The sequence below is a fragment of the Melopsittacus undulatus genome, chromosome 4 (genome assembly GCF_012275295.1).
Source record: "Melopsittacus undulatus isolate bMelUnd1 chromosome 4, bMelUnd1.mat.Z, whole genome shotgun sequence".
In the NCBI taxonomy this organism is placed as follows: Eukaryota; Metazoa; Chordata; class Aves; order Psittaciformes; family Psittaculidae; genus Melopsittacus; species Melopsittacus undulatus.
The window spans coordinates 89,134,167-89,148,188 of NC_047530.1; the positions used below are offsets into that span (position 1 = coordinate 89,134,167).

At 40.5% G+C, this 14,022-nt stretch overlaps 1 protein-coding gene across 2 annotated transcripts in view; it reads right to left on the reverse strand.

The window, feature by feature from the left end:
* USP37 (ubiquitin specific peptidase 37) overlaps positions 1–14,022 on the reverse strand; it is a 36,506-nt gene that overhangs the window by 6,732 nt on the left and 15,752 nt on the right. For both annotated transcript variants that reach the window (XM_034061966.1, XM_034061965.1), the window contains exons 15-20: positions 12,951–13,115; positions 11,477–11,542; positions 10,214–10,364; positions 6,215–6,467; positions 3,637–3,803; positions 1,772–1,832 (exon numbers count right to left, since the gene is read on the reverse strand). In XM_034061966.1, the coding sequence (XP_033917857.1) occupies positions 1,772–1,832; positions 3,637–3,803; positions 6,215–6,467; positions 10,214–10,364; positions 11,477–11,542; positions 12,951–13,115 (863 nt within the window). The remainder of the gene's footprint in view (positions 1–1,771; positions 1,833–3,636; positions 3,804–6,214; positions 6,468–10,213; positions 10,365–11,476; positions 11,543–12,950; positions 13,116–14,022) is intronic.

The following is a 14,022-nucleotide window of genomic DNA, read 5'->3' on the forward strand; positions in this document are numbered from 1 at the left end:
ATTTTCCAATTAAAACTGGCATCAAAATGCTACTGCTGGCAGCAGGCATCTCTTCATTGTTTTTCAATGGTAAGAAGGCTGCTCACTGCAGGAACTTCCAGTTTGCTTGGCTGAGCAAAATGCAGGCAGCTTTCTGTAAAGAGCCGGAAGGCACCAGTGCTCCTGTACATGCTGTTCCAAACTTCCTGGGATTCTGCAGCTACCCCAATAATTTAAGATTTGGTACAGTACTCATTAGAAGTAGCTACACTTTCAGCAGCTAAATGAAAGCTGAAGAGTCCTTGGTGGATGAGAAGTTGAGATTGACAGGATATTGCTCAGGGTTTGGGATTTTTTCCCCTTTAAGGAGACTGTCATGCTGGTTATGATGGAGATGTTTTGCCAAAGAGATTCTCACACTGCTTTCCCTGTTAAGTCATCAGATGCTGGATCAGTATAATCTTCTCAGGAAGTTTACAGATGAATCCCTCTAGCTGAGAATATTTTACTGCTGGTTTCCACACTTCTTGGGGCTGTTGGCTCTGTAAGACAGGCTGCAGCCAAGAAACGCAGCCACTTAGGTAGGTCTCTACATGCAGCACTTGCCACAGCTATTGCTAAACGCCACTTCATCAGTGGTCCCTGGATAAGTAGTGGTTCTTTGATTGGACCACCACTGGGAGCCTTCCTAAGACAAATACTAGGAGATACAACTCTGAGATTGTAAAAGCAAAAACTTAAACTACTGCTGCTGTTGCCTTACAAATGAGACAGTAGCAAGTAGAGAAGCATAAGGCAACTCTCCTGTTTAAGTTAAGCAACTGCAAATCAGGAGGAGGAAGGATTTCTAGCCTTGAATTGTTCCTTGACACGAATCAAGGCAGACCTGAGAGGGACTGGGCACTCAGTCTGCCAGAGCTCATCATGGGACAGCACTCAGGACTGGGGGATGCTAAGGCAGCATTCAGCTTACTTTGCTTCTCCTCAGAAGAAGACACAGGTTGATCCAGTAATAACCAAATGTCTTTAAAGGTGCCTGAACAACTACAAGAACCTTAACACAAGACTTCATTACCCCTTCCTCTCCCTCTTTGGAAGGGAATTTTTTCTGTTGCTTTGCTCTGCCAGATTGTATGAAATCACTTGCATGCCAGCCTCACACAAATGTTAAACAGTGCCTGAGGCTCACCACACTGCCTGGATTTGGAGAAGGCAGATAGTGTATTTTGGGTTTCTATTTTCATCCCAACAGCTATACCTTGCAGTGAGGTCTGTCCCCCTCCCAGCCTGCTTCAGATACAGCACTCACTCATTTTCCTGGGCAAGGGCAGTACATTTGCTAATTAGCACTGCAATATCAATGCAAGTAAGAAATAATCCTTATGCTCCGACTAGAGCCATTAGCATGCTGGTTTTTGCTGGGAATGAAAAATTTCAAGATCCATTTTGCTCTCTCTAGATCAATATTAAACATAGAATACATTTATTGTATTACATTAGATATATTTAATATATTACCTATATGTAATCTATATAGATTATATATATTATAGATCTAATTAAAAACTCAAGAAACTGAAATCAGTCATTTTTCATATTAAGTTTTTCCTGGCATTTGCTTTCACAACCAAGAGCAAGAAAAGCTAACCTGAGCAAAGCCAAACACAACAAAGCACACACCGAAAGAACATGAAATCCCAGCTGTCTTACAGACACTGAGGAGCTGCACTCATACACACACATCTATTTTCCCTCAAAAGCAACATCATGGAAGAAGTTAAATAAGCTTCACCTTGTAGACTTAATTCCGTGGCTCGTTTCAGGTCATCATCCTCTTTTTGTTCTCGTGCCTCCTAATGGGAAGAGAACAAAACTCAGCTCATTGAGACACTTCACTATTTAAAATTCTTGTGGTGCTCTTTTTCCATTGAAACTGTGCTGTTCTGGTTTCTACAACAAACCTGACACTGTAAATTAAAGGTTCTGTGTGAAGGAATGTTTGCAACCAGCAAGAGTCCAATGTTCTCGTGCAACAGAACCTGGGACAAACCTTCATTAAGGCTTGTCAAAGCTCCTGAGGTTTGGTATGCAGCAGAGCGAGTCTCCAGTAACACCAAACGCTTTCCCTGGATCATTAATTTGAAAAGCATCTGAATGAATTTGCAACCCTTTGCTAAGAAAAGCTGTCACCTACACACAAAGCTCCTCACACTTCCACAAAATTTAGACCACTTCTGGCCAAAGCCGGCTGAGGACAGAATCGTTAAATCTTGACAGATTTCATTATTTTGAAGCCATTCGAAAGCAGAGCCAGTGGTTGTGTGCAACAGGTGTAATTTACAAAGGCAGGATGCAAAAATCCCCACCACTAAACAACCAGGTATTAAAAATATCACCATGAACAAGTAGCAGAGAAACCTCAAGTCAACAAACCCTTCTAATCTTCAGATAGCATCACATCCCTGTTCCTCCCACCTCTCTTGGAAAGCTCAGAGCTGCAACAAGCCAGTCAATAATATTTAATGAGCTGGCTCCTTAATTCAGGGTTTGAATGCTTTCAGTGCACCTGAACACAGAACCCTAACTATGTATTTCAAATGAAGATAACCACAGCGACCACATTTCCATGCCTGAATCATTAGAATAGCAGATTTTCACTTCAGAACTGTAGCAGAACAACACTCAAAGGGCAGTTTTACGTTATTAGCATGAGGCCTTTTATCTTACTATTTCTAAAGCATTTGGGAATCTTTGTTAAACTACTCAGCATTGCTGAATCAAAGCTACATCTGGCATGGAACACACCTCATAATGAGTAATGGGAGAGAAAAATCCAAGAGCCATGGAAACATTAGATCTCATAAGGAAAACCATGACAGCTTTAGTATTAATAGAGAGCAAATAAGGGCACCTATTTAAAGAAAGACCTGGCTGAGCACTTGTTTCACTCTCAGCAGCTTGGTTTAAACTTGTGGAAATCAGTTACAGGTCTTGAAATTCAAGTGGAATACATATGGTTAGTACACAACTCGAGATCCCAATTCTTTTCAAGTCTAACTTAAAGGACTTTTTTTAGATGAAATTACTTGAGATCCTTTTTCCAGTTTACTAACAGAGAAAAATCATATAAATGCTCAGTTCCTATATTCTTCCCTGTTTGCTAGTACTAGAAATGAGGCACTGGGACAGACAGATCTTTAACTTGACCCAGGACAGTTGTTCTCAGCATTTGGTTTGAAACCTGCCTCTTTCACTGAGTCTTGACATGACAGGTTGCAAGAAGCAACTGCCAGGGAAGCTAAAGGTGGGCTTGGTTCTCATTGACAGGCAGGAAGAGCTTAGTTCAGTTTATCATCATTTTTATATAATGTTACAAGCATCAGGGTATAAACGTGCATGGGAAGCTTTGAGAAATCTGCAGGTCTGTGATGGGATAAGTGGTTTCCAAAGCACACACAAAACATGCCCAGATGTATCCAGTGCCATCACTCTACTGACACTGGAGCTAGAAGAAAACCAAACCTTTTTTCATTTGATTTTCTCCAATGAAGCAGCCAAACCCCTCTGAGGTTACTGCCCAAACACCAGCTTTCCCTTCAGCCATCATGTTTCCAGTGATGGGCAAGATAAGTCAAGGAAGCAAACTTTATTTCTTACTTGCTCTTGAAGGCTTTGAGCCAGCGCCTGCTGAAGCTCTTGTTCTTCCCTCTCTCTCTCCATATCGTACTGCTGCAGCCAGTCAACCTCCCCCTGGGAGCCTTCTGGAGTTTTGTTTTCCTTATTCTCATCAAAATCTTTAGTTATCTCAGTGAAATTGGCAGGACCTGGGGAATGAAAAAGTACATTTATGCTTTCCTGGGTCTTCTGTTTGTTACCAATTAAATCGTCTTTAAATCACCACAATCCTTGCAGCACAGTGACATCTACTGACAGCGAGAGTTCACCAGCCGTGAACAAAAGCCCACAAGTCAAACAGAAAAAGCTCCAAAGCACAGTCTTGCACTTATTCCAACAGATGTAAAATGAATAATTTCCTTAATCCTTGAACCTGTTTCTCTTCTCAGCCTTCTATGTTCAGAAACAGCAACTTTAACTAAAGCAAGATGTCACAAGCCACTAGGTTTCTGCAGGCATGAAGCTGACACTTGAATTTCTCTAGAAAGAACCGTGGACTATAAAAATTTGCATTGCATATTATACCTCAGAGTGCTACAGACGAAGCCACAATTAAAGCCAAACCATATGTAAGATGGAGGGAAGCACAGATCTCAAGCACTATTTAAATTTTTAATTTTTTGCTTCAGGTAAGAGCCTTAATCTTGTGAACACTGTCCACAGCATTAAAAGTGCAAGAACATTGTAACTTTTCAGTTCACCTTGGACGTGAATGCTGTGGCAGAAGTATCTTAGAAAATTTCTGGCATGAACATTCATTTGATCACTGCATACATCTCCTGCAGCTGCAAGACACCTCCCATCTGCTTGCAGCTGAGAGAGTGAGGACCTGCTCCCATAGCTATCACGCAGCAACATGTGAAGCTTTCATAGTTTTGCCCTATGCAGACTTCAACATCTGCTCATTAGTTATTAGCTAGGATTGTACAAGGCAGTCTCAGTATCTGTGAGCTCTTAAACACAAAACCACCAGAGCCAGAACTATAATCAGCAAGTCTAATCTTCTTATGATGAAAAACAAAACTGATTTATTACATGACCTTTGAATACTTCCAGCATAAGAAGAAACACTCAACTCACAAAACTCTTATTTGAGGATCATGCAGCAAAAAACCCCATCCTCTGCCATATCTAAATTAGGTTTTTTTAAAAGCCCCACAAATTATTCAGTGTTTACAAAAAAATACTATTACTGGCAGTAACAAGAAATGGACCAGGTTAAATCCGGCATGTTTAGAATCATCTTGCGTGATACAGCAAGGATCTCTTCCAATTAAGTCTCCTTTAAATAGAACAGGAATGTGAACCCAGGGCATGTTACATCCAGCTGCCATAACCGGTAACTCAGCATACACACATAGCTCATCTGAATGCCAAGCAGAATGCTTTGAGCAGTGCTTTGGTCAAACACAGTCAAATACAAAAAGCTCAATGTAATGTTCAGTGTTTACTTCATTCTTAATCAGAAAACACAGAAACTTTTATTAAAGACATACTTGTCATAAAGTGACACAGTATTGTGTCACGCACTGTCACAATAGCCTTCAAACAATTATATTACAGTTTCCAAAGAAAACCTGGAGATAGATACATTTATGTGGCCATGTTCACAACCCTTTTCACACAGCCATAAGCAACATTAATGTACATTAAGGAGGGCACAAATGAGGCTGACCACAGACTTAGTTTTCTTTACACACTGCCTTCCAATATGAAAGCTGTCCATTGAAACAAGTGTGATTTTTGAGAATAGAGTAGTGCTTGTTGTTGTTAATAATTAACCTCCTGGCTCTTAGATGAGAAGGAGAGCATACTGTTGGCCTGTTTTTCCAAGCTAGTGGAATTTAAGATCTGTCTGAAAGCATGTAGCACACAGCAAACGATAAACACTTAAATTTCCTTCAGCCAACTAAAGGAAGACAGTTTCCCTGCACTGAGATCAAACAGGCTTCTTGTACTTAACTGTGTTTCTGGGTCAAAGGCCATAATTGACATGCCAAGCCTCTTATGCTCAAGGGCCTCCTCTCACATTAAAAAGTATTAGAAAAAATTACAGAGATAAACATAATTTATCTCTGTATAAATGTCATTTATTAACTAGTGACAAAACAACTGCATTTATGAAAGCATTCTAGCCTTATGCATGCCAGACAACAATCTTGCACACCAGCAATGTAAACTGTGCTGCCCTGGTTGCAACTGCTACAGAAATGAAAATGCTTCCCGATTATGGAAGATTAAGTTCCAGACACTGCCAAATCTTAGTAGATGGAATTGTCTGGTACAGAAACCAATGGAAATTTGTTAATCAGGAAGAAGAAGAAAAAAACCCAAAGGGAATTAACTCTGAAGATGAGTGTGCCTTTATCAGAGAGGTGACAGACATACAAAAAAAATACATTTTCACAGTTCAATGAATTCCAACAGTAACAAAACTAAGGAAGCCAGGCAGCTTCATCAGTGTACTTACAGCCAGATTCTGCCACCATGCGTTACTAACCTGATGCTATCAGTAATCCACTTTAGCTCACTACAGTCCAACCAAGGTAGTTTGCCTTACCTGAGTCTAATGTTGCTTTTGGTTTCTCCATCTCCATAGATTCCAGGCTTTCTGGCAACTCCTGAATTTCATCGTCTCCAAAACCAGTATCTGGGCTGCTTGTAGGCTTATCTTCATCATGGCTCAGAGAGAGAGAAGCTTCCCTTTTGCTAATCTCTAAGACAGCTGCTAGCAGCTCATCTTCACTCATGCCATCAAAACCAGCATTACCCAGCTCAGGCTTATCACCCTCCATTTTACTTCTTTTTGAACCCTAGAGATGAATGGAGTTATGATTAAGTGCTTGAATAAACAGGTATATAGCATCAGCTTTAGTTTTATTTTATTAACCTCAGGGAGTGGGAGCTTGGCTCTGCCAACATTGAACAGAGTTATATGAGACTCAATGGAGAGACAACCTTTGTAACTACGCTCACCTCAAGTAATATTTAAACATAAACTATAACCAAGTTTTTACAGGCCCTATGGATTAGCATACAAATGATAACCCTTCCCTTCTTTTCCTTCAACACATGTGTTCTACCTTTAGGTTCTGATGAATCCTCAAGCCTCTGGCAAATCAGCGATGAGGCACAAGTAGGGAAATTGCAAGTTTGTTAAGGAAGGCTGAAGCAGCAACATAGGAGTAATGGAACTTGAACATAGGGATGGAACAATAGGAACTGAAATAAGGCTGGTATGAAGAGCAATTAAAATCAGGTTTAATGCTGCACACTTCCCATATGAAATCATGGGGGTGGAGGGGAGAGAGAGGGGCAGGACTCTGCAAGTCAAATAAGAAAGCAGTTAACCAGGGAAGGGGGGGAGGAAGAAATTATTCTTTCCTTAGGAGAACAGAATGACTAAATTGCAAGAAGGAAAAAACACTTTTGTCTTTATCTGAATCTTTCCTTTTTTCAGTTATTTTCCTAAATTTGATGCTCATTAACTCCTACATCATACTGATTTGCAACTAATATAGTAATTTCAGTCATTTTCTACTAACTGTTAATCAGAAAGTTAACTTCCATGTACACATATTTTCATAATTACACTACTTAGCATATGCTTAATTTTTTCCCCTTCTATTATGTTAAAAATGGGCAAAAATAGTTTCTGTGAGGATGTATTTGTCCAGGTCTTGTTCCAAACTGCATATGGATGGATCTCAAAACTTTGATAAAATGAACAAAAATACATTTTTATTGTTGCTTTTTACTTCAATATGGCAAATTCTGATGAACAAGACTAGTTTCATACAACAAACATTTTGTATTAAAACCGGCTTAACAAGCAAGATCAGCAAAGGAACTGGCAAACTAAATTACTTGTTCTAGACATCCTGCCCTCCAAGAATCAGAAGTGACAAATTTAAACTTCTCTCCTCACATCTATTCAGGTACTGAATAATGAAAGGAGAGTACCTGCTTTTTAAGCTCTCTGATTTCTCTCTCTACACCTGTAGGGTACTGATGTCAAAACTGGTTTAGCTTTTCAGCAAACACTAGTTCCGGGCACCTTGCCAACCACCACCACTATTTCAGTAGGTGGACTTTACAGACTTGGCAGCATCTGTGCATTATATGAATACAACTTTTCAATTAGAAATTATTTGCATAGAATTTAAGTAGCTCAGGCTCCAAGACAGGCTGCTTTAAATATTTTTTAAAAGTACTTCAAATACTACTTTATCTGCAGAGGCAGAAATCACAGTTCTGCCCACTTCAGCTGGATGACTACTCTTTGCCCCTACAATCCAATATTGCATACACCCACTGTTCCAGCTGTTATCCCACATAGCAGCACTGTTTTGCAAGCACTGCCCTGCAGGGGATATACAGCCCTACAAAGGGACTGCCAAGCCTCTAATGCAACCCCATCCACAGCTGCTATGAGAAGCATACCAATGGAAATGGTGCAGCAGCAGTAATGCCACTTCCAAGGACCAGGACAAGGACCAGGTCCTACCAGGACAACACTGAGAAGCACAGAGGATCTGGTTAATGGTAATAGGTGGCTCGTCAGGCCTGTGGTTGAGGAGTGGCCAATGTACACGGCCACAATCAATGAAGTCACTTATGTGGAATCATCACCCCCACTGCCTTTTTTCCCATAGCAGGCTGTAAAGCCTATAATTAATTTGCTATTCAAATTAATATGTTTTATTCCCACAATTTCTGCACTCACAGGGCTTATGTGATAGAGACTACCTACACTTCCTCACAAACAAAACTTGAGGAAGAATCAGTTGGGGTAGTTTGGAATGCCTGTTCTGTACATAAAAGGGACTTCAAAGACAAGCTAGTTTCCTTCCCCACCCACAGCCAGGTACAGATGTGCCATGCAGGAGGGCAGTTGCCTCCACTGCTGCTGAGACCTTCAACAACACAGGTTTTCTGCTTTCTCCAACAGCAACCCATTCCATCCCTAAACATTCTGAGCATCATGAAGTCTGCCTTACTATCTAATCTAAAAATTACTGTCTACAATTTAGGCTATTATTTCTTGTTCTTCTTCTATTTATCACAAGCATGGAAAAAAGCCCGAGTATTTATACTCATTTCTTTCCCTTCCTTGGAAGGACAAGTCTTGTTCAGGTTTCTCTTTAAACTGAAGACCCAAGTTCACTTGCCTGCTCTTTCTCCCAAAATCTTTCTCTCCTTTGGCCCTTCTCTGATTCATCTATAACTCTTTTCAGCCTGGAGCCCAAACCTGGATACAGAACACCAGCTACAGCTCCATGCTGAGGAAACACGGAGGGTTACTTCACAAAACCTGCAGGCTATGCCTCTGTCTATATGCTTCTGTTTTCAACCAGCCTGACCTTGTGACTGACCATCACCTTTCATGCACTTTTTGAAGGCTCACTGCTTTCCCAGCTGTTCCCATCTGGTATTTACAGCCAATTAGCCCTGCAAAGATTAGCACCTTTAGCCTGTTCCTCCTGAACCACCCCTCTATTTTTATGCAGTTTCTCAGATTTGTCAAGATCATTTTGAACAGTAGTTCTGAGCTTCAACACACTGGCAGCCCTTCCCAGCTCTGGGTGTTTTGAAAATGTAATACTCATTATTTATTTTATCATTTATTAAATACTGAGTAGATCAGGATCCTCCCCTGCTTTGATCTACCCATCAGAAAGCTCTGATATTCTCCTCTTGTTACCTACTGCTATTCAGCCAGCCTTACACTTGTCCTTTAATGCCACAATCACAACCACAAGTCTCTGCTTCATTAAAATAACCCCATTAACATTGTCAAAAACTTTAGAGAAGCAGTTATGCAGGACACTTGCCTTAAGTACTAGGCCTGCAACACTTAATAGAAGAAGGTAATACTGCAAGATAATCCTCTAAGCTTCTTGCTTTCCCTTCTGGGTCATCATTCCTTTCCCACACAACTCATCTACCTGCTAATGCACTGCCCTGATAGAGGCAAAAAATATCTTTGCAACATTAATACTAGTCACAATGAAGAGCTTAAAGGCAATTTGAAGTTAAATGTGCCATCACACCAATGAACTTGGTCTCTACACACTTCTCCCTGTCTGCCCCCAAAGGCTGATAGCTTCAGTTTCTAAAAGCATTTGAAAAGCCATACTTGAAATGGGACATAGACTGGATGCCTGAGAGGTTCTCTCTACTGAGTATTTTGCTCAGTCCGACTTGTACTGGACCTAATTTAATCAAGGGCTTTACTGCATTTACATCCCATAATATTTCAGCCTGGGACATTATTAATGAAAGTTACCCAAAGGATTGACAAAACTGCTAAGCAGCTGGTATATCAACCTGAAAACTCAAGTGCAGTTGCAATGCAATTACCTCTGTTCCCAGTGGGAACCCAAAGCAACAGTACGGAAAGGTCAATTAGCAAAGCACTCCCAGCATCTCACAGTGCTAATCAGGTGAAAAAAACCCTTATCTTGTATCAATTTTACTCACAGTCCTTGCTAAGAAAAGCAGAGCCCAGACAGCACATGCAGGTCTATATATATGAAAGTGCGCTTTTTCCCCTTACCTTTTCAGGCTCTTCTTGTAGTTGTTGCTGATCCCTGCTCTGTATGTTACACAACCTTTGGCTATGGGCAACGGAGCGTTTCAATGGCTCATCATCGCTGTCGGAGTCTACAGAGAGTGCTGAGGAGCTTTTTGACTTGAAAGTGTATTTTCTGTAAGTTAAAAACATGGCTATAAAACTTTAAAGCACTGTAGCATTGTACAAATCTGTTTTGAAGTAACTGTTGAAGTGTTACAACCAACTTTCACACTGTGGGGCAGTACAATTTTGGGAACAAACCGCACCAACTGACAATGACAATTTGTTAACACAGTGGGCAGGGTTTTCAGAAAAGTCTATTTTACTAGAGTAACTGAGATACCAGCTTCAAGCGTGCAACAGCAACTTGCAATGTGAAAAGTTATCAAGTGTGTAGCTTTTGCTTCTAAGGCCAAAGATTCTGCACTTTATAACCTCATAATCCCTCACAGTACTCATCTGAGTCAAGTCCACAGTAACATGTAGAAATCTGCACAAACCATTTGACTTCTGAAGTTTACTAAGCTGCACACAGCTACTTCCCACATCATTGTTAGGATATAAAAAGTGCAAATCTGCACAAGTTTTTCAGTTTTCCCGAACAGAAGACAAGGTTGTTGGGGGAAGTCACCATTTCTGCTCAATTAGGAAATCTGGTCTTTAAGTATTCCAACTATGCAAAACTATGCAGTGTGATATCACATTTTGCACTGTATCAAATTTTGGCCTTTCAAAATGGCTTATAAAAGCAACATTCTCTCATCTTTGCACATAAACTTAAGGAACTAACCACCTGTTCCCAAAACACACATTGGGGCTTCATAGAGCCAGAACAGAGAAAGGAGCTGGACTGCAGAAGTAGAAACCACTTTGCTTCTTACATATGTAACTTGTAACTAAAATGCAGCCTAATTTAAGAGATCTGGCACCTGTACCAACTAAATCCAGTTCTCATTCTGATGCTCAGCCTTCTGACAAATGTTATTTACAAGTCCCCAAAGGTGACCACTTCAAGTAGGCACAAACTGCACCACAAATATTCATTTCAGCTAGCATGTAACACCAATAAAAAACAGATGGGAAAGAAGACAGTATCTGAAACATTTTACTAAAATAGAAAAAAGTAGAAAGAAAACAAATAGGAAAAGGGGAAAGACTAAAGAAGAATTAGAAAATGTTAAAATGCTTAAAAATTTTATCCCATGAAACATCATGTTCAAAAGGCATTTCAAACCTATAACTCACCTACAGGATGCGGAAGTGCTTACAGTACAGGAATTCACCATCTGGGAGGCTTTCAATGGACGGGAACTATTAAAAAAAAAAACAAAGTATTTATTGCAACAGTCACAGTCTTAAAAAAAATAAGTATTTACTTGTCTGCTATGCATGCAAATCCATGACCAAAGAAACAAGCAGAGCACCATTATGTACTTGCTAATTGCTTAGATTTAGAGTAATAACTCCATCATGCTATAAATATACAAAAGTTGTTCAAAAACATATATAATCCTTTAAACTTGATCCAATTCTTAGTGATGCACCCTTAAGGACAAGCTCACAAATTAAAGGCTTTGGGCGCCCATGTCAAGACAACTCATTCCTTTCTGTTTTTTTCCCACCAACACTTGAGTTCCTGCTCCCAAACCACAGTCTGCTAATGCTTTCTGGATCAGCCGGTTTTCAGGCATGTCCCACATCTCTGTTTCTCCTCCCTTACCTAGATTCTTCTGGACAAACTTCCTGCTCCTTTTAATCCTTTCACGGGCTCCTCAAGGCCCATCACTATCACTACACACCTATCCACCAGATGGCTGCCAATGCAGGAATCTTTTCTAATCTTCCCCCTCAAGACAGGGCTGCTGCTCTCCACCCTTTCGCTCTCCAGTCAATCAGAATGGTTTCAATGACTACAAAAAGCCAGTGGAAAGCTACTTCAAACACATTTTCAAGTTTTTCTGCTCTGGCTTCCTTAAGCTGTTTGTTAGGTTTAAGATTTCTATTGTTAAAGCAAACTTGTGAAACATCCATGTAAGTCTCAAACACCAGGGAAAGTTCAGCACAAGAACACACGCCACACTGCTGAACACATTGCTACAGCCACTGTGGTTATGTCACTAGGCAAGGACAAGAGACCCAAAGGCTTCTTGTTCCTTATTCTGACACATACTTCCTATGTGACAACTGGCACATTTAATCTCTCTGTCATACGACAAGCAGCTGCACAGAAATAACTGTCACAGGGAAAAAGCGAGAGTATTTTCGGCATGTGAAGTGCTCAGATACTACAGTGGCATAGGAAAGACAAAAGAAGAATAGCACAGGAAGTGCAAGTGGAAATCAGCAGAAAAAGGTAGGATGTTACAGGTTCTAAGCAGAGTTAACTGTGTTGTGAAGGGAAAGATAATGTAGATTATCTTGGACCAAGAGGCATACATTTTGGAAATTATTAACAGAAGCTCTCTTCAAAAGGAAAGTTATTTTCAAGGACAGTAAAGAACATTATCATACCAAATATTCCCTAGATAATGCCTCACCAGCTCTTCCTACTGCTTCTGTTATGCTCCCTTTCCATGCATGATGGCACCATTCCAAACTAGCAGCATACATCTGAAGCTGCATAATTTTACAAGTTTCCTTGTCCAGCCATTTACTGGAGATCTCACAACTGCCTGTGTTGGGGCAGGTGTGGTTAACAGGCCACACATCAACCACTTACATTGCAGAATGAACGCTCCATCCCAGTGTCAGCGGCAGTCTAGTGTTTTCAGTACAGTGTGAAAGCAGGGTCAAGTATCTTGGAATAACCACCTGCTGCCCGACTTTATGATTGAGGGACAATGCTACATTGAAGCTGTATCGTTTCAGATGAAGAATCAGGACTCTGGTAGAGATATAGAACAAATGTTAATCTCCAGAGAGAAGACAGAGAAATCCCATTCAAAAGCCAAGTCGCCCTGTTTACAAAACACATTCATCTGAGTCTAAAACAGATCGTTACTTTGGGGTTTGCAGGGAAGCACTACCCATCTCTTACGTGGCAAGAAATGGGTGATTACCCTCCTGTGGATCACTAAACTTTGTGCAAGGTGCAGAGTGCAGACTCTACCAATTCAAGAGGCTTTCTGCTTTGGTCTGCATCACCTTACTTACTCTTCAGGCAAGCACAAGCAAGCAGCTTTTGCCAAACTCCTTATTTCTGCTATGCAGTGAGAGGTAAGAAACAATAAAAATATTTCAATTATAGGCCAGAATGCTGGCAATATTACTCCCAGATATTTACTGCAATGGAGAGATGACATAGCTACCCAAAATTGATGAGGAACTATTCCTCATCAGTAGTGCAAGATGTGTACTCAGCTTATTTGTCAAGACACTTTCCCTTTAAGAAATTTTTAATCACAACAGCATAAGGAGTCTGAAAAGGCCTCCTTACATTGAATCCTTTTCCTCATGCCTCACTTGGTGTAAGTTATATAATATACTGCCTATACAGTTCATTCAGCTGTATTATCACTTCTGTTGTGCTAATATGCAAAAAAACTTTGACAAGGGTTTTGCAGTGCTTTCATAAATAGACTATTTAAGCAAAACTCATGCTAACTACTGAGTTACTGGGTTCAGTATGTGTATGCCTGGGACACAGGCCAGATAAAAAAAAGTTATCCAAAAGACTTCTCAATGCTTTACTTCCCATGAGAACATGATCCCTACCTCCATGTGCTTCCACCCTAAATAATGAGCTGAATCCAACTACAAGGTCAGAGACTACTTAGTGTGCCATTAGCCCT